This window comes from Trachurus japonicus, chromosome 12 (genome assembly GCF_045865225.1).
Source record: "Trachurus japonicus isolate A0001 chromosome 12, Traja_1.0".
Lineage (NCBI taxonomy): Eukaryota > Metazoa > Chordata > Actinopteri > Carangiformes > Carangidae > Trachurus > Trachurus japonicus.
Genome location: NC_140918.1, coordinates 12,555,359 through 12,582,526, shown reverse-complemented (window position 1 = coordinate 12,582,526; position 27,168 = coordinate 12,555,359). Strand labels below are relative to the sequence as shown.

General features: G+C 43.3%; 1 protein-coding gene across 4 annotated transcripts in view; it reads left to right on the top strand.

Moving 5' to 3' along the window:
* The window catches only part of ctif (CBP80/20-dependent translation initiation factor), a 48,821-nt gene that overhangs the window by 18,203 nt on the left and 3,450 nt on the right, over window positions 1–27,168 (top strand). Inside the window, exons 8-14 of one of the 4 annotated variants that reach the window (XM_085793250.1) lie at window positions 8,342–8,418; window positions 13,426–13,506; window positions 17,720–18,147; window positions 18,244–18,338; window positions 19,452–19,751; window positions 21,811–21,966; window positions 26,956–27,009. In XM_085793250.1, coding sequence (XP_085649376.1) covers window positions 8,342–8,418; window positions 13,426–13,506; window positions 17,720–18,147; window positions 18,244–18,338; window positions 19,452–19,751; window positions 21,811–21,966; window positions 26,956–27,009 — 1,191 coding nt within the window. Of the gene's footprint in view, window positions 1–8,341; window positions 8,419–13,425; window positions 13,507–17,719; window positions 18,339–19,451; window positions 19,752–21,810; window positions 21,967–26,955; window positions 27,010–27,168 lie in introns of all 4 variants that reach the window. The other 3 variants (XM_085793249.1, XM_085793251.1, XM_085793248.1) reach the window with 3 other exon arrangements.

Below are 27,168 nucleotides of genomic sequence, written 5' to 3'. Positions count from 1 at the left end.
CTTAATGTTTTTTCCCCCCAAGTATATTCATGGGGGGCTGTATGAATGAATAATTCATTCATACATACATCAATCATCACAACAAATCAAAGATAACTCAAAAATTTAGGTTTAATAGAACAGCAAGTAAAAGTGAGTTTTAAGGAGCAACATTATTCTCAGGTAGTTAGGTAGCTATTCCACATGTGTGTTAGTTTGGATTAAATTTAGACACATGTCTATTATTCACTGTGCTGTCACAGCGTCAAGTAAACCTACATGCCAGGCATTTAATGATGATAAGAAATATAATATATAATTCTCTACTTTTCTTTTTAAAACTGCAACAATAGGTTGAAATTGTTGTTGTTGACAATTCAACCTTTTATTTTTCACTTCAATTTGTCAAACGTGAATATTTGCAGATATCCTTTGTCTTTTTTTTATTGTAAAGTGAATAGCATAATGTTTTGAAAATGAATCATTAATAATCCTCAGTTGCAGCCCTGCACTTAAAACTTCCCCCCCCTAAAGACAGACCACTCATGATAATACAGTACAAACTGCTGATTAGATAATGTTGACCAGACTTCTGTGAGAATGTCGGGCACCAGAGAGGGAACAGCAGGAGAGGGTGAGACCAGGGAGAGAGTGAGAAAGCGGCGAGTCACTGAGGAGACATCCGGTCCGGTCTGGTGTGTGGACAAAGCCGTCCAACAGGGGAACAAAGCAGGAGCCTGGAGCTGAGATATTACAGACTGGTCGGCCCCGCTCGTCTGGAAGTGTACGTGCCGCAGAGCAGGACTCGGGTTGAGAAGGGACACTGAGTGGGGGGGGCGGGGAGGGGGCTTTTCTGGTGGTCTGTCAGCTGTCAGTTTGCCTGAGACCTGCATTCCACTCACAGTGTTTACTCACACACACATTTACCGTCCCTGTATGTTTCTGCTCTCCTCTCAAACACAGTCATCGTCCGTCTCCTTCATGTCTTTACTAACATCGTTTTAGCCTCGTCTCCCTTCGCTTCTTCCTATTTGCTGTTTCCTTTTTCCTCTCCTCTTCTGACCACCATCATTACGCCGCGTCCTCCTCCTCCCTCTTCTCCTCATGTCGTCCTTCACTCCTCCCCTCCATCCTTCAAAAACGTTGGTGGGCAGCAGAACAATATCCAGGGGGTCATGGTGACCGGCAGCCCCCTCCCTGTGGTCTCTTCCTGCTATTGTCCCTGGTCCTACTGCTACTTGGCTCCTCCACTCTATCAACTGCACACATACTGGCGTAATGACCACTGCTCACTATTATGCTCTGGGCTCAAGCATGGGAGACACACTGGAGGCCTGAGTACATGCATGGAAGCAGGGTACCATGGGAAATTTGCGACCAACCCCTCGGAGATATTCATTTATAGCTCATGATTGAGTGGTTCTGTTATATTTATCATCCAGAGTTTGTAAACAGGTATAGAGCGACAGCTTCACTGTATTTATTCCATTCATGAAATGTGCCATGCAAAAAAAAAGGTCAAAAAGAAGGGGAACTAATTCAACGCCCCTCTTTTTCCCCTCTTTAATTATTGAATTAGTTTATGTACTTGTCATATTATGGGTTTATTAAATCCCAAGAAACTCGGTAACCTCCAGCCTGTGCTATAATTAAATTCATTTTTTACTCCCAGCCTCGGTTTGTGATGGGTTAGTCACCTGTGACTGCTGCCCACACTGTCAATTTATGTCTGTAATATACCAGTGGTAGTAAAATCAGCTTGTTTCTCTTGTAAGCAGCAACTAAAATGTCTCCACAAGAATCTGGGTCATTAAACAGTCGCTTTTCACAAATACAACGCAAACCAGACCACACATGCAAACACAAAGAGGGTCCTGCAGAGAGGATCAGGTGACTGTCAGTGGAACATAACAAAAGGGGACATATGATTGAAGTCCCTCCATTTTTTTTTAATCATTGAGAGATGGCAAGAACAGAGCTATGAGCACGTGGAACCTGGTTGTCGCCTGATTACACTTCTATTGGGTAATTAAGGTTTTTTTTTTTCCTCTTTTTTCTCTGACACTTTGATCCCACAATGGCTCCATCTCCTCCTGTAGCTAGACCCCCGAGTTCTTTGATGTACCTGTCTATCTGTCTGTGCTCAGCCGTGGCCCCGGCCTCAGATCACTTATTAAATGAGACATGGATGTCAGGACCTCACATCTTTGCCTCTTATCACTGATCACCCGCTATACCTGACTGTGGCAGCTCTAAGTCTCCTCTTTCTGTGCTGCTGGCAGGCATCAGCTGCAGAGTAAGTTACATGAAAGGCCTGGAGCGGGGATCACGAAACATGGGGTAAATCCTTTACTACAGGGATTTTACAGAAAAACAATTTGAAAAGTCCCAAATGTTAACTTGATTTCTAACACGAGCCAGCTCAACGCCGCATATCCAGGATCATGACAGCCGCGTGCCGGTACCTATTTCAAATGATGTAGCATTTCCTGTCTCTCTTTAATTCTCAGGGTGCGAATGCACCAGACAGTAAAAGACTGGCTGGTGAATAGATTTTTTTTTTCCCCTCAGCCCCCGAGGAGCTGTCGGAGACCAAAAGAGATAAAAGACAGAGAATGCAGGACTTATATTTGCAGGGTGGACGGAAACACTACTCCAAATGTATGATAACGTTGCCCTGTGACTGAGGTTCACCGTGTCAGCTTGAAAGATGATGATACTGTATGTCAGTGCTGCTCCTTTAGGACATTAAAGTGTCTCCCCCTCTCACTGTTAAAAACACTAGAGGTTTAATGTTTTCTCTTGATGCAGATTTAAGTTGTTATATAGAACAGTTACAGTAAATTTTACAGTTGCATAAAATTGTGTGTAATAATACATGAAAGACATTTTATCGCAGTTAGAAAGCTCCAACTCACCAACACATAAAGCAGAATAGCTAAATGTAATTTCCATATAGACACAGAGAGGCAGGCTTGATGTGTGGGTAAAACGTCAAAATGATTTCATCGTATGCGTCTTGGCGTCCCTCTCTCATCTTTTATGTGCTATCTTGTATTTACAGTCTCTCTTGTTGTCACACTCGCTCTCGCTCTCACCTCTGCTCTCAACAACCTGTCCTGTAATGCCACCCCTGGGGCAGTTTTTAAATTTATTGCCTTTGGCTGACGGCCCTTTGCAACATAAATAAGCGGCGAGAAACAATGGACTGACTGAATGAGCATCATACCAGGATTGTTATACACCAGAGGGGACAGGAAGACATGCACTTCAGTTTCTATGCTATTGCAGAGAAAGTCCTATAATCGTTATTCTCAGTTTCTATTCTTCACATTTCCATCCCTAGTCGCTTTTATCATTTCCTTACTTTCCTTCCTTGTTACTTATACCCCCCCCCCCCCCACCGCACTAAAGCAGCGTCATTGTTATGAATGGATCAACAATGGTGTCCGACCCAGGTCCGCGACCCTTTTGGCAAACCCTTCGGAAAACTGAAGCCCCTTTTTTAGATCCTTTTTTTTTCTGTTTCAGAGTCGAGGAGATTCTTTTAAAATCAAAACGACCCACTCCTCTCAGAGAAGGGTTTTGTTTGTTCTCAGGAGCTGCGTTGCTAAGTTGTGTAAAACGAATACTTCCTCTCTGTGAACATCTCAGGTAGCCTCTCCCACTGACCTGCGATTCCCCCGTGGAATGCTGCGGAGTTTGTCGACCTCCTCCCAAGGCAGACACGTACACCCAAGCAGCATAATGCAACACACAAACACACATAAATGAACGAGTCAATCGGGGGGGGTCATTAAATCTGAACTTGACAGCAAACTCATTTGATTTTTCGGCTGGTGGGTGAGCTCTAGGCTGTTGGCACAGTATGTGACAACTGAAACGCTTGTCGGAGCCTGCAATAGTTGAGTGTGACGCCCGTGTTATACAATAATTTTGATAAGTTATTTGTAAATTTTGAGCTTGGAGCATAGCCAGCGTTCACCTCCTTTTATTTATCTGCGAGTTCAGGATCAAAATTTGTTCCTTTACTTGCCAAGAGCTGCCTCCAGCAGTGGAAAGAAACGCCAATGTTACCACTTATTTTTTTTATATACTTAAATTAGCCCATCCCATTTCTTTGTGATGGTAGCCTCCAAAATTCCCCCAAGACATTGTAACCTCTTGTTTAATAATTGCAACACCGGCCTGTGGTTCAGCAGCGGAGAAAAACTTAGAAAAAGGCCTTTTAACCTGTTTGACAGACAAAACCTTGTAAAAGAGACTAGAATATTTTACAGCAGGGATGAGAATTTGTAGCCATGCTCCGCAGGCTTTGATTAAAACAAATGATTCATGCTTTTGATTGAAACCCCGACTTCAAATTAGAAAGAATCCGCTAACTAGCTAGAGAGGATTTACCACTGTCACCGTCTCCTCCTCTATTGTGAGCTGCCTTGAGGATATAAAAGCCCAGATGAAGCTCAGCTTTTTCTCCCAAATTAACCGTCACAAGTCTGAAGTCATCAGCATTGATTTCAGATCCCTCAACAACACACGCAAAACTTCTCCTTCTGCGTTGACAGTTTCTGTCATTTTTTTTCTCTCTTGCATGTTGATTCTGTTCTTCTCCTTCAAAACCTCACATCACTCACTCTGTCAAAACTGTCTTTCCTCATCACAAAATGTCTACTGTACACACACACCCCCCCCCCCCCCTTTGATTCCCGCTCCTACGACTTTCATACGCTCGCTTTGCTCTTCAACCACTGCTGCAGTCATCTCCTCTTTGGTCTTACCTCCAGAAACCCTCCAAGTGCTGGCCAATCAAATCCCTTGCCAGCAGCAGGCATTGATGGCAGAGAAGTCAGCAGTGTGAATAGTGTAGTTCAACGTTTACCTTGAGATTGTAGCTCTGATCAATTTCTGGCTTCCTTGTTCCTTCTATGTTACAGTGTTGTTTACGACTGAGCAGTATTTTGCTTTCTCGTGGATTATTATGGGTCTTTCACTAAACCTGGAACTCCTGGCTCCCACTTTATGTATATGTCACATATTTCATCTGTACCTGTGGCAACACATTCATACTAGCCCTTTGTGTTTATTGAACAGACCTCATTTCCTCTTTCCCTTTTCATTTACTTATAATTTTATTGATTTTGCTGGATAAAAAAATGCAAAAGCTCCTTGAGAAAATGATACCAACAATAAACCTTTTCTATATCCACTCCACATTAGTAGCTCTTTGCAGCATTTGTCCTATAAACATATTAATATAAACAATCTTCTCTCTGTGACTCCTTCACATACATAGCCTCCCTCCCTCCCTCCCTCCCTCGCCATCCTTGTCACGTCCACAGGGCTTGCGCTGCCTGCCGCGAGGTGAGAGGTCTTCTGTCTGGGGACCAGGGCAGCACACGCCTCTCTTTGATCTACCCCGCACTGGCTGCTACCTGCAGATAGCATATTAACACAGAGAGAGACACACACACACAGCGCTTTCCCTGTCAGCCACAGGGACATTTCTACATCTCCTGCTTCCTGCCTCTATGTTTCTGTTGGATGCATCATAAACTGTGCACACACTCTGGGGTTTTTCTCTAAAGCGTGGCTCTTGTCCAAAATAATACTTTTGTTCTCTGGACACAGATTCACATGATTTAAGAGGCTTTTTCTTTTTTCATTTACAGCAAAAACCTGAGATTTTCTTACATGCAATCTGAACTAGCAATGGAAAAATACAACAACAAAGTTTAAGGGTTTCAGTAAATATGTGTTGTGTGTGTAGTGTGTGTGTGTGTGTGTGTGTTCACTGTCATCTGGTTACCATTTGAAGGCAGAATTACAGCTAATGATATCCTAGAGGAAAACTACAGTAGCTAAACATGCAACAGTTCCTCTGTTTCTTTCTCCACCTACTTTTTCTCCCTGTCAGTGTTTTCTTGTGGCGAGAAGCTGAAGACCGGTTTAAAAAAGAGACATTAATACTTTTGGGTTTATATGTGAAACCTTTTAAATCGCTCTGGTCAGAGTAAAGCTCTGTACTAACAGTTCATGTGTGTTTTTTCTTTTCTTGATATCACTATGTGCCACACAAATGCAGTGTCTACCCCCCTGGACACACACAAACACACACACTTTTTTTTTTTGCCTCTGACATCTGGATTTAATCAGAATCCAACAATCCCGCAGCAGCCTCTCTAGGAGAGAAGTAGGTTAGAGTGGCAGTGTCAGATATCAACCTCTCTCTCTCTCTCAAACTCATTTGAATATCTACCGTACGTGTTTCTGGGTGTCTGAATGTACTGTACTTTTGTGAATAAAAGCAAATCGGACGAATACAAAGCTTACTGCAAACATGTTATTTGTTTGTATTGCAGTGGAAATGCCATCGCAGCTCTACAGAACGGCTCAAAAAGCAGTCTCTGTAACTTTCTCTCTAGACCTGAGATAAAACTCTTTGGTTCCTTTTTTTTTTGTTATTGTTTTATCTAGAAACCAAAAAAGGAACAACTGAATGACACTGTTCAAATAATAAACAGCTCAGCTTCCTTCTTCCAGACTGTGGCTACCTCTTTGCACAATGCATTGCTTTGAGAGTTTGGGGACATTTGGGGCTTATTGCATCAGCCTGCAATTGTCTCCTGCACAGCACACACACACACACACACGCAGCCTCTGATCAATGACTGACATTGACACTCATCGACTTTGGCTGTGCAGATGACGCAGGTAGATGCTCTCCAAAGACTCACCCGCTTCTCCACTTCCATCCACTCGTCACATTATGCACTGTATCTACTGCTAACATCGCTCCCATGCACGGTGGTACATGTACGCACCCGTCCTGTCACGGAAATCATCAACCGTGACAGAATCTATGTGTACACAACAGCGCGAGTCGTTCGCCACCTGTAACCATAGTAACGGCACACTGATGCTGGGTGAAGTGGGGGGGAAAACGTGCAGTTTGATTGACAGGGCTGATGTTTAATGGATGATCCCTATCTTCCTGTGCAGGTGAAGGACAATGCCAGACAAAGTTTAACATCCCATAGTCGCTGCTGTCCAACAAAATGCCACACGTCGTTGAATTAAAATTAAAAAATACCTGTTGTTCATTGATGTCAACTTATTTTGATCCTGCAGATTTTAACAACCGCTTGTGTTGCTAGGGAAACATACAGTTAAACAGGAAGAAGTATGTTTCACAAGGCAAAGAGAGATGTCTGCACCCAGCTAGCAGATTATATTAAATCGGCTTCTCGCTGTGACATCGTTATATATTGACACAGACATGTTGAACTCTCCATCGCTAACCCTCCTCCCATCTGACGCTGTTACCTGTACCTGCTCCACATCTCCTAATTTTCTCTATTTCCTCTTCACTGCCACTGTCCTTCAGACTGAAATTCTTCTCTTTGCTCCTCCTCCTGTTTACTGTTTATTGCATTTAGCTATTATATTTTAGCTGTTGCAGAAATAACCGGTGTAGCCTGTCGACTGTTGTTGTCTTTACCTACAGATGTTACAATTTAAACCAGGAAACTAAGTGTGTTAGCAACTCAATCTATTGCCGTTTTAATTACATGTTCAGACTCTGTATGTTTATTTAGTGCGCCTTATAGCCACCATGGCATGTGTGCACTACTTTCTGCTAACAACCCCTCAGGGCAACACTCGGCATTTAATAGATGTGTAAAAGTTCCTTTGTGCAACTCCACCGCTGCCAATTATGACGCAACGTGATGATGATTCGTAAATGTCAGAAATATCAATTTACTGCTCACTACACAGTGCATTACTGAGCGGGGAGTGGCCGAATGAAGGAGTAGATGAGGATCGTAACTGTCAAGTTGTTCTCTTCTGTTACCGAAAGTCTCCACAGCTAAGGAGACGTAGACCACAACATAAACACAAATACATATCAGGGTGTGGTGTCCTCATCACTGGAGCCTGTTGAGCAACGTGAGGTTGCAGGATCAGTGAGGAGGGAAAGTGTTCAGCAACACTGAACACACTCAATGCAACCAATGACTTTATTTAGCTCAGATGTAGCATATTTTCACAAATAATACAGTACATGTAGATATTTAAAATGTTTGACTTTGCGTGAGAGGACTGGTGTTAAAAATGTTTTTTAAAAAGTCACTTTTGATGGTGTTCCAAGATTTCTCAAGAACATCCAGCTCTGCGGGGTTATCAAAACATCTTCCTAAAGCAAAAGGCTGGAATTTATGTGTTCTTTCATGAGAAAAGTTTGCACGTTTGAGTGTACTTCCACTTGTGCAGTGATGAAGAATTCTATGCATACTTTCCATAGTGATATAAATTGCCGGTCTTGACAGCGGCTGTCTCTTACTCTATGATTTGTCTTTAACAGGTCTTCCCACCCCTTCCTAATGAGGCTGAGATTGCACACACCAAAAAGCTCTTCCGACGCAGGAGGAATGACCGACGGTAATGACGCATGCAAGCCTGCACACACACACACACACACACACACACACACACACACATATACACGCACACACACACACACCCCTACCTCAGTGAGCGGGAATGTTTTTTTATGTGTTGATGTCAGATGTCAGTGCGCAGCCAGTCCCATAGCCTTAACATCTCTCGCCGGCCAAAGCAATGTCAAGACAGGAATGCAGGCTCCACACTTCACTGCAGACAGGAAAAAGAAAAAACACTGAAGAGATGTTCAAGGTTTTTATTTTTCAGTTTTATTTTTTTTTTACATTTAATATTCTATTCTCCTGCAGCAAGAGTCTGAACTGTGCCACACTGGCACTACATTTTGAAGTGGCACATCTTAAGTGTATACACTCTGAAATCTAATTTCACCCAAGTCTGACTTCATTGAAACCAGGCCCTTAAGAGAGAGAGAGAGAGAAAAAAAAAATCTCTCTCTCTCTCTCTTTCTCTCACTCTCTACTCTGATGTCACTGGAAAACTGTTCTTCAGTTGCTAAGAGACAGGCAAAGAGAAAATATTTGGGTTGTATTTGTGGTTAAAAAGAGGAAATTTCAGCTATACGAAATGGACAAAAGCACATTCATCCTTGTTTTTAAGTACAGAGAATAATTGGTTCTGTCCAGAGCTATTGTGTTTATGTGCGATGGGTGCAGTACAGGCCTGGCAGAAGGAAAAGAACAAAAATATGAACTTGGACCTACAGCACTTTGCTTAGTTTTCACTCTATTTGACTTGCAAACTGGAAATATTAACAAGAAATCATCTTGTTTTCTCACACACACGCTGCTTCAATGCACATTTTTTCCCCATTAACTTTACAGCTTTTATTTAAGGACTGTATTCTGAAATAGCAAATGCTTATCACAAGGTTGCACAGAGAGAGATGCAATATAATTAGACTGAGAATGTATGTAGTTAGACAGAAAATGTCTCTTAATGATCTTTTCCACACCTCAAACTTGCCTCAGCAGTGACCACATGCTGTTCTGGGCTGATGTCCCGCCAGGCTATAACCTGAGCCTCACATTAGCTTTTGTATTACTATTCATCTCTCTTGGTAATGTTTCAGTGTTAAATTCAGCCTCCGGTCTCCTCACACTAAAGACAGACACCTCGGAGGCTGGCCAAATATATTTGCGCTGCAGCAATGGGGTAAGCGGAGTGAAGCTTAGCATGAAGAATATCAAAAGGAGGGATGAGGCAGAGGATAAGAAGACGCAGACAGACACGGAAAGCAGACGAGCTGAAGTCAGGAGGATAAAATAGAAGTTTATTGTTCACAGAAGTGGAAAATTTTGGTCCATCTTGCAGATCATTAAAACATACACACACACTCACCAAGCACTTAAATACAGTTACCATGCTAATGCTGTGCAGGGCCTCAGATCTTCATGGGTGTTCACTAACCATTATATGGTGTATTATCTGAGTAGATATGGACATAAGAAGCAGCATGGGCTGTTGATACAATCAGAATCTGTCTATTGATTCATGAGGCCAAACTGTGACTCCACCACGCGCCGCCTCAGCAGAAATCAAGAGGCAGCGGACCAGGCTATGTTTGTCCAGTTTTGGTGAACCTGTGTCCACTCAGTCCCGATGTGGTCTTGCGCTGTTGTAGCTCATCCACATCAAGGTTTTGGCGTGCCGCTCGTTCTGAGAAGCTTCCCTGCTCACCGCAGTTGTAAAGAGTGGTTATCTGAGTTACTGTAGCCTTCCTGTCAGCTCCAACCAGTCTGGCCATTCTCCTCTGACCTCTCATCAACAAGGCGTTCCCTTCCACAGAACTACAGCTCACTGGTTAGGCTTTTTTTTTTTTTTTTCTTCTTAGACCATTCTGAGTAAAAACTCCAGAGACTGCCGTGCATGAAAATCTCAGGAGATCAGCAGTTTCAGAAATACTCAAACCAGCCCGTCTGGCACCAGAAACCATGCCACGGTCAAAGTCATTGAGTCACATACCCCCCCTCCTCCTTCCTCATTCTGATGTGAAATGTGAACATGAACTGAAGCTCCTGTCCTGTGTCTGCAGGATTTTATGCACCGCACTGCTGCCACATAATTGGCTGATTGGATAACTGCATGAATAAGCAGGTGTACGAGTATTGGTAGTAAAGTGCTCCGTGAGTGTACATATACACATGAAAACAAGGCGGACAGACGGGGCATAAAGTCACAGAGAGAGAGAGAGAGATTCTTATATAGACAATAGAAAAGACACAGGAAAAAAAACCATGAATGCACTGTGAAGAGATGAACATAGCAATCAAATCTGACCAAGTGAGAAAACGGGTTATTGTAGCCTGCACAGCCATCATCGCTCTATACTGTCCTTTATGAAGCTCTGCATGTTTACTCATCAAACACATTAACTGCATATGTTTGTTTATCAAACATGGTAATCCTCTTATGTCGATATTCTCCAGCGTTCAGGCTCCGTGACAGAACGCAACCAGTAGCCTGAGGCAATACAGTAAATATTCATCGCAAAAGGGGGAAACCGCATAGAAAATGTTTGAGTCGTGTTTATTTAGTTTCGCGTCGTATTTTGTGTCTGCGAAGAAAATAAAGGGAAATGTAAACTTGTTGGAAGCAGATGATGAAATACCGAGATAAATATTGACCCTATATGTGCAAAGCATGAGGGCTGAGGGTTGTGTTGAAGCGCAAGAAAGAGAAACACAGCGAGATTGAGTAAAGGAAAAGTGTAGGCTGGCTGTGGCAGGAAGGAAAAGAAAGGGGAGGTAGTGCATGTGTTTCTACTTTAGTAGGCACGTCAAGCAGGGCTGAAATTAGTTGTGATTTACTGGAATGTGCTGCTTACTGCTTTCTACTCCAAAACAGAAAAGGGGCAAAAAAAAAGGAAGCCAATATGCTCTTTATCGTCTCTTTTTTTCTCCCCTCTCTCTAAAAAAGCTGTAAATGATTGAGGAACTTTTACACATGTATGTGTTATTTGGTCTGAAAAGGGTGCACTTTTTTTTTTTTTTTTTACACAACAACATGTCATTTTCTTTGTTCTTGCAATTGAAGAAAGATGATTTCAACACCAGGCAGCCACTACAGCTCTCTGCCTGGTGGAGATGCTAGACAGTGTGGTTATAAAGTGATGAGGTGAACAGAGGGGTTTTAAACTGCAGAAATGTTTAACCACACCGAGCACCAGCTCACTATCTAGTCTGTGATCAGGATGATGATGTCTGCTGTGTGTGCATGCATGCATTTATGCACTCGAGTGAAAGTAAACTGCAGGGGCCAGACGCGTAACACTGTGTGTCCAGGTCTTTGTGTATGCACAGAGACAGACATTTGCATAGAGATTTCTGAAGCTGTGCATGCACATGGCTCTGTGTTATAAACCTCAATCACTGTGGGACTGTGCACACATGCACAAGCCTTTATTCCCACTCCCACAGTTTGCTGGAAATGGATGTAAAACACACCTAATCATCTGCTTGCATATGAGAACTTCTGCCTCTTCACTATTGGTTAGGCCTGCCAATAACAATAATGGCAGTGTGCGGTTTTACCTACCGTGTCAGGCAAGGGTCTCCAGTAGCACCTGAACAGCTGGTGCAACTGTTATTAACACATCACATTTTCATATGTTCAAAATTCATCATCACGTGTGCCAGGAGGCCATCATCGGTGGATCTACCTCAGTCATCTTTATTAAACAACGGGAAGAAATGATCAGGGTCTGTTTCACGGACTGAAACAGACAAAAACGCTTCATAATGGGGGATTTAATTATTAACACAAGAAAATGTCAGTCGGTGTGTGGATAAGGAGAGTCGTTCTCAAACAGGGATGTCACAATGCCAGGAATTTGATCAGCAGCACCAATATCATTAAAACTCTTAAGACTCACAATGCCATATTTAATACAAGGGCAAACAGTGAATCAATCAAATGCCAGTTCTCAACCTGAGCTAGCGCTGCATTAGCCTAAAAAAGCACCTTTTGAGTGAAATGCACTGTTGGGTAAGACGGCAAATCCAATAACACAGTGGGTGAACTTAGCGAGCAACTTGAACAACTTTTACTTTTCGATGCCTCTCGTCTTATATTTAATCTTTTTCCTTATCATATCACCCGCAGCTGGTTAAACTGTGTACATGTGAGATGAAGTATGTGTGCGGCGCATGCATTTGGCAGCACACATTCGTCTTTCTAAATAAATAGCAGTTCATGTGTGAGAGATGGTTTTGCGCATGGCTTTTGTGTACATGCACTGTTTATACATCTGGCCCCAGGTCTGCTTGTTTTTCTGCACCTACGACGAACAGTTTCCTCTCCCTGCTCATATCTTCTGGGCGCGATGACTCAAAGTTATTGATTGTAATCTCTAATGTATTTATGCAGTCATGTATGCACACACACATTCAGTCAAGTTCTGGGTTTTTTGAATCTTAAAACGTATACAAAAAAAAGAAAAACGGTGTAAAGAGTGTTGCAGATGTTCCGTCAGACAGTCAAAACCCGTCTCCCCACAGTCCATTAAAGCCGTGTGTTGTGGCCTGTATGAAGTTATTGACCGTCTGGCCTGCAGGCTTCTCTTCCCCCTGGGCCAATCGATTCTCTAGTCTGGGTCAACCAATGGGTCCATGAATTCTCCATCCACACGCACGCACACCTAGCAACAGCCCTGATCGATCATCAGCATCCCACCTCCTCCCGTGATCATGTCTGCCCAATCATTTCACCTTTTTGTTTTAGTTCCTATAGTGTTCCTTACTTCTTGTATGCATGTTGTTTGAATGACATAGTTATGAACCTGTAGTTCTTTTTGTTTTTTGTTTCCCTCTTTGCTTCGCTGCTCTTTTCTCCGTTATCTTCTATAATCTTCTGTTCCTTCTCTGAAATCTCCAATAATTCCTCCGCCGTTTTCGTTCTGCTACTTTACTGCTCTCTTCATCTATCCCTCCTCCTCCATTCCTCCAATCACTTGCATTGTGGCATACCCTCTTCTCCTGCCTGTAGAGCGGTTGATCAGTTCACCCGAGACCAGTTAACCGTACTTCTGCCTACTGGCCCCGGGGGAAAGCGGCAAGTCTCAGCCAGGTCAGTAACAACGTGGAAGCCCGAAACCAGAGCACAGACTGGGACGTGAATAGACTGTAAATATTTGACAGGCTGTAAATTGCATGGGATTATTCTCCTTAGCAAAGTATCGACATCTAAAGGTCAGCTGATAAATGATGAGACAAGAATAAAGAGCTCCACTTGTGTTTGTTTTTTTTCTTCCATCAAATACTTGAATAGTTCAATAACTATTATAAGAAGTAGTTAGAATGAAAATAAAAAGAACCAGGCAACATCAAAGACTAATTGAAATCTAATTTATGTAACAGGACTCATCATCTCAACCAAAAAAAAAAGTATTTTCTCATTTGATTAGACAGTTAATCACGCTGGAGATGATGTGTTTAAGTAACAAGATATTGTGAGATGAAATTTCATCAGTGGCCCCATCATTTATCCTTAATGCAAACATCTCCCTGGCACTAATATGACTGATATATGGTCAATCCCAGCAACACTCAAGCTACTGCAGAGTTCACAGTCATTAAATATGATTAACATTTTATTACTGTCTCACTTTCACCTCTCCGCATCACCAGTAGATCAGGGGAAGGTCTTATTAGAGCTGAGCCTGAAGTAACAGCCACTGTAGAGATCAAATTAATCATCAGATGAGTGAATGTGTCTGCTTCAGAGAGGGAGACATTGTACTCCTCAACTCTTAGGGCGTCTCTGAGCAGTCCACAGCTTTGCAAAAGATTATGAAATCTCCCTCTCAGCACAGAGTGCACATAAAATCAAATCTCTTTGAAACTATTTCTGTCAGTCAACGTTAAGCTAATACAAAGAGCTTGGTGAGGAGGGAAAAAACACGATAAGCTGTCATGTGATTATTAACAAGTGTACTGTAGAGAAGAGACACTGTAGTTATATTTTCAATTTTCTCATTAAAGCAAAAACTGTGTAAATGGCAGAAATCTCAATCTAAAAAAACTAAAAAGAAAAGTTTTTTGCTTGGTCAAGTGTTGAAGCATGCAAAACGCAACAGTCTGCGAAGGAAACAAGCTTGGTTAATCAATCATGACACTTATGAATCACGACTTAACATGCAAAGAAGAGATAACAAATAGCAGCGATTTCTACATTTGTTTCCATCATTTGAAGTTTGATTGACACATTTTCCTCTTCTGCAGTGGTTTTACGGCCTTTGACTGGAAAGTTGGTGACACCAGCTGTTTGTCTCCAACCCCTGATATTTGCATAACAGCAGTGGATGGAAACCTGCATCAAATCACATTATTCTCTTCTCAAACTTCATTTAGACTTTGAGATATATTTGGAGGGAAAGCCACTTTTTGTCTGCTATGGATCGGGCTTAAATTAGCTGTGTTATTAAACAAGTTGTTTGATGCGACACAGATCTGACTTAGAAAGATGCCGAGAACATTACAAAGTGTTGGAGGCAGGCTGTGGCTGGGTGCAGAAGAGAGTCAGAAGATGAACTGTCTCCCAACCTCCCCAGGAGACTGGAGCGGGGAGGCCAGGCGAGACATAAACCAAATGAAAGCACACAAAAAAGACTATTAATACACTCTGCTGCATCGCAAACACACACATACACACAAGACAGATGGGTGCCAGTTGAAGGGAAAACCAACTACGGCTTCAACTTTCAAATCTTTTCATCACTGATTAATCTGCTGATTATTTACTCAGGCACCAGGCTGTAAAATAAGTCTGAACAAAGTAATGTTCACAATTTCTTAGAGCTCAGTGTATCTTAGATTTTTTGTCTTTTACAGCCCAAGATCCAAAGTTATTTAGTCGATAACTAAAATAATCCCAGATGGAGCTTTAGCTGGAAGTGAAATGCACTGTTTTTATTGGAAAAATGTAGAAGTAAGTAGGGTTTATGTCATTTGGTCTATGAAACATCAGGAAACAATGGAACATGTCCATTACAATTTCCACATCCAATTCCAAATCCAAATCAAATGTCTCACTTTGTCCAACCAGCAGTTCAAAACTGAAACAGACATTAATTTGCTATAATGTTAGATAGGCGATTCAGAGGTCTTGAACCAGGCTACTGTGTAAAACAGCCGTCCAAAATGTCTCAGAGGTGACATGTTAGGTTGAGATGGGATCACTGAGAACACAGAACATTTTCATACAGTGGGTCTTCATTTGTTTCTTGTCTGTATAAAGTGTAGAGGACAAACCTTTAAAGGATAAAGCAGCTCAATAACGCGACAAAACTTATCAGAGCAGCTGTATCTTCACAAAGATGGTATTTATCATAGGACAATAAGTTTTAACATTGCACATACATTCTGTGACTGTGTTCAGTCGTTTGTGCAATACAGAAGGGCAGATACATCAATTGGTGTCTGGAGTTGTGCACTGATTCATCTCTTACTTATTTTCACCTCAAATTCAGAGAGAGGTCTCGTCTATTATCCACCACTTTCTTTTACTTTGTAGGTACAGAACAATTTATGTATCAGCAGCGCCGCAGTCTGTGAATTTCTACCGAGTTCGTCACTTTTCATTTGTTTGACTTGTGCATATGAATGCGCTAGATTTCTTTGAAACTTCAAAAATTTCTAAGGTGATTTCCAAGGTTTTCCTAGTATTGAACCATTTTGGGTGAAATGAATAGGTCTGAAAACTTGACTTCTGAGGTAGGATTTGTGTGCTGGGCCTTTGAAAGAGAACTTTCACATTGTGAGAAGTTCTCTTTCACAAGGTGGAACAGTTTGTGTCTTTTTTGTTCTGCAGCCTTTTGGCTTTTATGTCTTCTTGTTTCTTTTCTAATAGTACAAGTACTTGCCTAGTTTTTGAACAGCTTGGATTTAACTGCAAGGACCTCTGGTGCATTTTGTACCGTTCTGACACCCACTGAATTGCCACTGAATTCAGTACATGTGCAAACAGAACAAAGTTATTATTTTTCAGGCATTGTGTTTCTTGTGGTCCAATCCAAACTGTCCATTTAAAGACACACCTAACATGATTATATTTGCTTAATGCCACACCAACATAATAACCAGATGCTTCTATTGCCACAGAATGTCCTGAACATAAACATGTATCTAAAATACTAACTCAGCTATGGATACAATTATTCAAAATTTGGTTGGTTTTATTTTGTCATGGCTGAACCACTTCATGTTTTTGTTTTTATTGAAATGATATGTCAGCCACCACATACCAAATTTGGTGATGAGCCACTTTACATCTGCTGTTGCTGAGCAGGTGAAATGCAGTCTGTGGTGAACTACAGTGAAGCATATGTTGCTGCTGTTGCATGCTGATTGATGGACAAGTGCAGTTAACTACTGGGACAGCTGAGTGATGTCGACAAGAGCCTAAAATGACCAGATGAATGGATCACAGCATCTCTGTATCAGATTGTGGGGTGGATGGACAAACCATGCACTGATGAATCACTGATGTGCCAGACTAACTAAAGGTTATCCTCGTCCAAACTGAGGGAGGTTACTGTGTGGCACTAGTTGCACAAAATGTTTAATGATGGTTATGGGAGGAATGTGTCATCTACACAGTGTGTCACAAGCTAATGTTTTTGTTCTGTTTTTTTTTTTTATGTTTGTATCCATCCCTACGCAGCAAAGCCGCAAAGTTGAAGCAGCCTACTGTATGTTCACATAATCGAGCATTTCCACAGCTCTCTGCAAAATGTCAAGATGTAAAAAAAAAAAAGAGCAGTTATGGACTCAACTGAATCAGAACAAAGGTGTGCTGGCTGCTGCTCGCTGAGTTTGTGCTAGTTCACAGGCCGAGGCAGATAATAGGTTGCCTCCTCGGTGCCAGGGTGACTAATCCCCTGGACCATATGTCAGCGGCTTGTCAAGCCCAGAGCCAGTGCAGCAAAAGCACAGAGCCATGCAGGACAGGAAAACACAGACACACTGTGCATCCACATGTAAGCAGGCACCAGGCCTTTGAAGTTTTAGCTGCTTAAATATCGTGTCAGTAGATGATAGATTGTTTTGTGTTCTGACAGTAATATTTTCATAAGAGCATTGGTTAGGGATAAGGAGAAGAAATGGACCATCTTTACACTAGTACAAGAAGTTATAGTGAGTTTGAGGTGGCGAGGAGGTTGTGAGGTTGTCATGGTGCCAGTGTGACAGCGAGGTGGTCAGAGTAAAGCAGAGGAGTTTAAGGTGCGAGCCAGCTGCTGTTGCTTCATCGTCATGCTAACCGAGACCTGCTCTCATTCCAGGAGACAGCAGCGGCCTCAGGGAGGAGGAGGCGGCGGCGGCGGTGGCGGCGGAGGTGGAGGAGGAGGAGGGAAGAACCAGCCTCAGCAGATACAGCAACAGTCACCGCAGCACCAGAGGGATCAAACCCAACAGCAGCCTCCGAACCAACAGCAGCAGCAGAACTTCACGGAACAGGGGGAGAACAGAAACAACAGCGCCGACCGACCACCTCGCCAGTACCAAGGGGGACATGGGCAGCGCCTGGGAGGACCGCCGCACCACGGGTACAGCCAGAACCGGCGTTGGCACCACAATCAGAAAGGTCAGGGGCACGGACAGACAAACGCCACAGGCGACAAAGGAGTACCCCCGAGAACAACCAAAGACAAAGAGACTGAGAATGTAAAACCCTGGGACGAGCAGATCAGACCGCCTCAAGACTTCAGCCGTAAGAGTCCCAATGAATCACCCACTTCTGACTCCACACCCATTACATATGCTTTCCCTGATCTGACAGCTAATAAGGAATCTCCCAACCCAGCAGGAAGTGGGAAGGCAAGCGAGGGCCAGTCGGAGCAGCCCAAAATCAGCTTGCTGCAGTCGTCAAAGGAGCGGCTGAGGAGGAGACTAAAGGACAAGGTACCGAAAAGCTGCTTAGTGCCTGTCAGTCAGTATTAAGGCAATCAGGACTAATGTGTATGTGTACACACGCGCCACCATTTGGTCTTATAATTACTTTCATTATGTTCCCACACAGACACACACACATATAGTGTCATTAATACACAGACATGTAGAGACACACTTTTCTCATACTGCGTTGCTTCTAGTCGGCTCTACTTAGCTCTGTAGCATCCGGATTGACACACACTCAGACTGGCAGGGAGGAGAAGAGTACATGTTCTCACCAAGGAGGTGAAGAAACTAAAGCAGCATTAACAGTTAAACAGTTTTGATGTTTTCCACTGTGGCCACTGAACTGGCGAATCGGCCCCACTGCGCTGCCGCTCTCAGCTTCCTCCCTCTGCAGCGAACTCATTACTTCCCAGGGGTGGTTTGATTTGACAGCATGGAGCCCTCCAGCAGGCAGGATTTAATAAACACGTCCTCAACGATGCCGGCGAATCAATGACTCGAGCCTAAAAGCCACATTTTCCCCCCCGATCGGGATGCGCGGAACTTAAAGTATTAACAACATAAATAAGAACCGTAAATAAGATCATAAAATAAGATCTGGTGTATTGGTTACGTGTCACGACGAGCCACTGATTGGGATTCTTGTCATGTGGACTGTGTGCGACCGACGTGAAAGCAAAGTGAGTGTCATTTGTCATGGCGGGGCATACATTAGCACAGTGATTCCCATGGAGTGGACTTTGATGGATTGTGGAGTGGCTCGATAAAATAAAATAGGAATAACAATTTGGATTTATTTATATAATTTGTATGTATGTGGGAAACCACGTGTTGCAATTTGTGAGTGCGTGTTTGCAGAGCAGAGACGTTAAAGCAGCTTAGAAATTACATTAACATATAAACGGTGTAGATGCATAAACTTAGTTTATCTTATGTATTTAGACTGACTGACTTGTTTCAACATCTGTCACATCAAATCTGTGGAAAAACGGGCTCACGTCATCAGTTTAATCCTTAGAAACTTTGGGTTTGTGGTAAAAAACCAATGATGGAGGTGAATATTGCCTCATCACAAGTCACCTGTCAATCACGTTGTTTCTTCTCTCCGCGCCACAGGAGGAAGCGCGGGTGGAGGCGTCGGGCTCCGGGTCCCAGAACATGGACCGGCTGGTGGACCTCCTCAACAGCATGAGGAGCAACAGCAGCGGGGTGGAGCAGCAGCTGGCCTCCTTCATGGAGGAGGCGCAGTGCTCGGCGCGGTCGGAGGAAACCCTGGCTCAGGTGGTCAGCACCATCTACTCCAAGGCCGTGTCGGACCGGAGCTTCGCCGCCACGGCCGCCAAGCTCTGCGACAAGATGGCGCTGTTCATGGTGGAGGGGACCAAGTTCAGGTCGCTGCTACTCAACATGCTGCAGGTGAGCCGACTCTCTCAAACACGCCCCCTCAGAGCTCAGTTTAAGATAATAGTATTTGATAATACAGTGTGTTTTTGACAAACCATTAATTGTTGATCCTGCTTGTTTTTTGTTTTTAAAAAATAAAATAAAATCCCTTCTGTAATTTAGCCGTTTCAGTGCGCCGCGGTTTTACGAGAAGCACTCTCAGGTGGAAGCCAACTGTGTGGGTGATGTTGTAAATGTCAGTGGGCAAAGTAGCTAATCTAAACACCCAGGGGAGAGAAACAGAAAGACCCCCCCACACACACACACACACACACACACCCCTCCTTCACCCTTCATCCCTTCACTTTACGCCACTGTTCCAGTCTTGCACCCATGATGAAAACATCCTCTCAGCCGTTATATATTTCACCGCTGCCCCCGCCCCTCCCCTCCTCTCCCTCTCCCCCCTCTGCGTCCCTCATGAGCTCTCTATTCCCGTGCTCCCCCCTAGAAAGACACGGGCCAGTGCCTCGCTACTTCTCCCTCTCACCCCTCGCTCCGTCCTGAGAGCCAGACAGCCTCGCCGGAGCGGCAGACAGTCTAGAAGCAGGCAAACAAAACATACACGCTGTCTTCAAATGACATTCAAAGTCTAAATGTTAATCCACCTGCTGCCTCGTCGTCTCTTCTCCTTTTTTCGCAATTCTCTCTCTCTGTCTTTTCCTCCTGCAAATGACCTCTTCTGCCACACTTCTTTTTTTTCTCACCCCTCCTTCTGTTTTTGTGTTTTTCCATTGAAACACCTCTTTCTTTAGATGTTGAGATTCTTATCCCAGACTCAGCAGTCATGAATCCTGCCTTAATCCTCTTAATCCCCCCCCCCCACCATCAATTTTTATTTATGCCCCCTTTATCACAGCTGTGTGGTCCCACCCCTTCCTTTATTTCTCACTTTAATTCCCACTTCCCACCCAGCATGGACCCCCTCCTTGTCTTTGACATTTTGGCTTTTTTTTTTTTTTTGCTTTTTAAACATTTTAAATGTCACAAGTGGGCTCATGAAGGCCATCATTAATGATGTTGCCTCCAGACCCCTAGATCTCAATATGGGGGTAATTAGTGTGCGACCGCTCTGCTTATTAAACGACAGGCATCAGGGTTTGTTGCTTGTTGTTGCTTTGATTAAACGTATCCAGACTTTTACCCATGAAAGATATTGTTTATTTAGTACAGCTTTTTTTCCCACTAATGCTCTTGGCCTCTCCATCGTCTCCTCTTCATAACCAAATTTGTTGTCGCTACTGCCGATGCTATTACTTTGCTATTGTGTGTGGATGTGTGGATGTGTGCGTGCCTATCTCCCCCTTTTCCTGGCTTGTTGTTTAAGTGTCAAATACCATGGCGATGTCCTTGGGAGATGTGCGAGAGGCGTGTGTCGTCGTTTTTTGAGTGTGTATGGTATGTTTGTTTTCGACAGTGTGAGTGAATTTTTCTCTGGGATCCATTCAAAGCTGCCTGCTTGGTGCGCGTCTGCGTACGCACAGAGTCTGTGAGAAATATAAACCGCTCGCGTCTCCAGTTCACCTCAGTCGACAATAACACGAGGTACACTCAGGAAAAAATATGTGATGCGGAGCGAGCCGCTCTGACTGTTAATAAAGCTTTGGTTTAACCTGCTGTATAACATCTTTACAAGTACGCATTAAGCATTAACCCATATTAACCCCAGCGCACTGACACAGTTCACTACCCTTCACTTTCAAACCAAAATTAACATATTCTCCTCTACTTTTGGCAGATAAAAGAAATTCATGAATTTGTTTAATGTGTTTTTCAACAGCTTTTTGGCTTTAAGTACTGTAAGCACCGCAAGGTTAATACATGTGCCACCTACAAAAAAACTCCCCATCACAGAGATAGTAAGATGTTAATAGTGATTACCACTGCTGCTGATGAGTTTATGAAACACTTCAATATCCACCTACCTACTGCCTACACAGAACTTGTATGACACCTTTATAAAACAGACTGTCAGTGTATCCGTCCAGACTAAATCTGTCGTCTGTCTGTCTGATCTGATTTCTCTCAACAGAGGGATTTCTCCCGCCGCGAGGAGCTGCAGCAGTCCGACGTGGAGAGGTGGTTGGGTTTCATCACCTTCTTGTGCGAGGTGTTCGGCACCATGAGGAGCAGCTCCGGGGAGCCGTTCAGGGTACTGGTGTGTCCCATCTACACCTGCCTACGAGAGGTCTGTATATCTACATCTGCTCTTGTCAATAAGCAATTGATCAACCTCATCTGTTGTGTCCACTAATAATGAAAGCGTTGCCGCTCTCTGTTTGTACATCTCGTCTGCTCAGATCAATGCACGCACCGAGCCCTAGAGTTTCCTGTTTTTGGTCAGACCTAGTCTAGACTGAAGACACCACACACTGAGGTTTGGTTTCTTGGTGCAAACAGTTAGGACTCTATCAGTTCCAAGAAAAAAAAAAAGTGACACCCCCCCCTCAGCTTCAGTTCCCATCAGCTGGTCGTGCTGTCGTAAAAAGCACCATGGAAACCGTACAGGGTAGCTGCAGCAGACGTACCACAATACAGAAGTGGTTGATGACAGATGGAATATTGAAAGGGGAAGCGAGGGGAGGGGGCGACTGTGGTCAGGACGACAGTTGGTGCGCAGGAAGTTTACTCATCGCACGACAGGTAGAGGAGGCATGAAGACGGGCAGGAGGTGAGAGACAGAATCTGGGAGTGAGCTGGTTTCTTTAATGTGTAGTTTAGGAGCATTGAAGAGAAAGAAATGATGACAGGCTTCGGGGACACGTGGCAGGTAGTTTTTACAGCCAACGTCCACACCTCAACACACACCCCGCGTCTCGCTACCAAACACAATCGCACAGCGCTAATGCTATCCACACCCTGTCTGAGCGTACGCCTGGGGCATTATCACAGCTTGTTAAAACGCTCAGCGACGTGACCAAGGGTGTGTGGAGTAACCAGTCAGGAACACACATACTACACACACACGTCCATATTCCAGCATCAGTAGTGTGTCATGTTTAGATTTATGACGCCTGAGGTCAGAACACACCTGTTAACAATGTGAAAATATTTCTATAATTGCATATATATGTATGTGTGTGTGTAAGTGTGTGTGGGCCCATGTGCCTGCTCAACAATCTATTTCCCAGAGCCATTGTTCCTAATTTTTATCCATCTGCTGTTTTGACTATCCTGCTATAACACGTCAGACTCCAGCAACAAGCCATGTGCTATAATGTTTACTTGTGTGGATGTGTGTGTTGTGCAGGCATATGTCCCTCTGTGTATGCTTGTGTGTGTGTGTGTGTGTGTGTGTGTGTAGCTGTGTCTATTGTAGCGGCTGTCCGTTGTAGACCAGTGTTAGGTAACAACTGAGGTGTGTTGGGGTGTGTGCGTTTGAGTGTGCATGACAGCAGAAGAGTGATGTCATCTATTCATGACTAACAGGATGTTATATTGACAGTCCTCTGATTGGCTCTGTGGTTACATTTTTTGTTTAATTAATGCAGTCATCCACATAAATGCAGGACAGGATCTCATTTGCATTCAGCAATAACTGAATTTCACTTTCAATTCCGATTTTGGCCTCCAGTGGTTGAGAAATCAATGAACAAGACGGCTGCACAAGGAGGCAAAGAGACACATAAACGTTATTATTTCGCCAATTATAATGATTTTAAAATTACATTGACTGTTTTATGTCATTCAGCTTTAGTTCTTATTTGCAGTTTGTTGTGTTTGCCAATGTTATTGCTGACGTTTAGAACAGTCATGTATTTTTTTTTTTGATCAAGGTCTCTTTTATTTTTCAAATATAACAAACAAAAGATATACAATTCACACATGAAATAGTCCAGTCTAGTTCCTATCCATACAAACCAACTTCCCAGTCAGTCATGCATGTTTACACATTTTCATCTCTTACAATCAACTATTGATTGTTGCCTAGTTACACATCTTTGGAGTTGGGTTTCCTGACCACCATGTGACCAGTATTTACTCTCATTTTTGGTCTCCACCATCATCCGAGGAAAACTTCTAACTCTTTAACTTTGCTGGGCTGTGGGCGTACGAGTGCTGTTGTGTTAAACTCCCAGCTGCCTCTAGACACGATGCTGACAGCAGCAGTGAAACTGAAGCAAAACAATGACAGATGCAGAAATACTCAGCAGGGGAAACGGCAGAGTGGGATGATTACTCTCCGTAGGTCCATCACTACAACCAACTGCTTCCACATGACACACAGGCATTTGCTCCATTATTGATAAGAAGATTTTTTGATTAAAGAATCTTTAAGTCAGATTCTTCTGCAAATCAGATGGGGAAACCTTTCTATCGGGGGGTTGGTCTCACTATGCAGCACGAGCTTTCCTTTCCTCAGCTTGTGTATTGAGCTAGATCTGCTTCGGCATGTTGCTGTGGTTACATAGGTTGTTAAGAAACTTTGTGGTGGGTGCATAAATTTAGAACAGTGATTGAGCCAAGCAACATGTGCATGAAACAGTTGAAATACACCTACTCTGGCTTCTGTCAGAAGTTCATTTCTGCCCAGACCAATGGTATAAAAATAAAGACAGAGCCTCTGCTAACCTGCACCTACAGCAATGAAAACAGAAACAGAATCATAATAAAATAGCTTTTTTTTTAAAAGGATAAAAGGGAACAAACAAACAGCCCTGCACTGTTTCATAGTCCTGGAAAATCAGAGGGCAGGTTTCAGGACACTTATTAATTATCTATAACATAAAACCCTCTTTTATTGAAGCAAATGACCTGCATGTGGCCCACAGAGGACTTCATCAGGAATCAGGATATTGGTTTGCAGTTGCACACGGCAGAAAGCATGCACTTACACTGTCTGGTGGTGACATCAGAGGCTATTTTTATATTGTGCCTTGCTCTCCCCCTTTTGAAAGACACCATGGACCCTCACGAGCCAGTGTCAGTGAATAAGAATATTTATTAAGACAGTGTCCATATACATGTGTGTCTGCTTCAGTCTTCAACCTGTCCTTTCATATTTTGTCCATCAATCAGCTTTAAGTCTGTTTTGTTTTACTTTTCGTGTAGCGAGTTTTGTTTTGTTTGAGCTTTTTGTTTCTAAAATCCAGTACTGATGCAACACAAATAGAGTAATCTTATGTAATGTAACTAAGGGAGGTGCTGGTCCTGACACTAGACCTGCTGTTGCTATGCAACAATGTGAAAACCAGTTATAAAGTTGAAGTAGTCATAAGCTTGATCAAACGTGTTTCTCTTTTATCCTCTCATCGTTTTCTTTTTTTTTTTAGTCAGCAGTCTAAAGACAGGTATCAACGTATACAAACAGATGCATCTGAGTAATGAAGTCAAACTGAAGGCAGATGGAGTCTCAGCAGAAAATTTAATTGACTGAGGTTGTTTTGTTTTTTAAGTTGACTTCACTTAAGTCACTCAAGGTGCTGTTGTCATGTTGCCAGCGTTTCTTCCCATCAGTGCTACAAGGAGGATCTCGGCTGTCCTAGTTTTTGTTGCCTCTTATGTTCCTGATCAAATGTCTTCTGAACGAGATATAGTGTAAATGGAAATGACACAGAATCCCGAGGTTTCCCGGCGCAGAGAGCTTTGTTTCCTGATGATGTAACTAAGCAGAGATCTGGGCTGACTGGCTGTTTCAGCTTCAGGAGAGAGAGAGAGACGGTGTTCAGCAGCCTTGAAGAAACAGCTTCTTCTGCTGATGCTCCTTTTCTACTTCCATTATGGAGTAAGAACAATAGGACAGCTACGGCATCGGAGAACAGTCAGAGGAAAAAGAAAACAGCTGTTGTGATGGATAGGAGGAGCGATAATAGATACAGTAAGTATAGATTAGACCGTTTTAAAGCGTATTGAGGAAAACTTCACCCTCAGCTCCCCAGAGAACTCATTACGAGCTAATCCTGCCTGTCACACTCCTCTCCTGCTCTGGAAGCGACGAGACTTGTGTTCCCACATCAAACAGCCACACTGTCACACACCCGTCTGAGCATACTGAGGAGCTGACGTCTGCACAAGCGCCGGGCCTGAATGATCGGTGGAACGCCATTAATCTTACTGCATCCATCAAGAGCATCAGATGGTGGTGATTTCTGTTGCTTTTTCACTTGCAGAGATTCAGACGTCGTTTCCATGACAGTGTTTTTCTTGGAGCTCTTACTTAAAGCGTACTTCAGTCTGTGCGTGGATGGAGTTGTACTAAAAATGTTAAGATTAAACACACACAGACACGTAGGTCTCATCGTGACCTCACATAATTGTCACTTCATTAATTCTTCTTAAGAATATGTAAAAACACCTCTCATATGTTGTGTATTCACTGCATGAACTCACTGTTTCCATTACTATGAGCCTGTACCCTGCGCTTGCATCTTATTCTGCTCATTGTGCAGCTGGTCTACTGTACATTTCCACGGCTTGATTAAGCATCACTCCAGAAAAACAACAACCTCCGCCCCACCCCACTTTTTCCTCCCCGTTACTTCCTTCCCTCCTTCAGGTTAATTAAAATGCCACTTTGAAAAACAGACTTGTAAGAAGTAAACTGGCTTCAGATGTGTGTTTAATCTGTAATCTGACAGAACTGACTGGACGCCCCATAGTTTAAAGATGGCGGCCTCTGACTCCATCGCTCTGCCTCCCTTTGTCGCCATCCACTCCCCGCATTGTTCAAAAGTGGCAGTTGTGTGCCCATCTGTGCACGGGGCCAGCAAAGGGGGGAAAAGCCAGCGAACATGTTTACCAGCTCCACTGTTTGTTTTTGGCTACACTGTGTGTGTGTGTGTGTGTGTGTGTGTGCGGATATACAGTGTGCATAAAGCGAGGCTTGGTGTGTGATGATCAGCCAGCTTGGCAGGATGAAAGCATGGTCTGTTGTCTTCCAAGATTTAAAATGTTAATGTAGAAAATATTTACAATCGGGATTAGGTTGTTTTCTTTCTCTTTTTTTTTTCTTGTGAACTGATTAACACACGCAAACACTTGCATTTGCTTAATCTCCCCGTGTGGCCCGCGCCCAAATATACATATATTTATACATCTGCTGGCCTTGTTAGACTTTCGGTCACTGTGCTAGACCTGTTGTTGATACTGCGTTTGAATATGTCTCGGTTTATTTCATTCTGTGCAGCTCCTCCTCTGTGCTTTATATTCACACGGTGTCTGTTCTTGTCCCCTGTAGCTGTTAGAGTCCTCAGACGTTAAGGAAGACGCAGTCCTCTGCTGCTCCATGGAGGTATGTACCTTGTCACCACCACCATCACCACAACACACATACTGTACACACACACAGGCACCTAAAAACAAGTCTTAACCCTCAAACAGCCCTTTGAAGGTTGGTCCCTATGTGCCAAGCGACCAAAATGTCCTCACTTTGCAAATACGTCCTCACTCC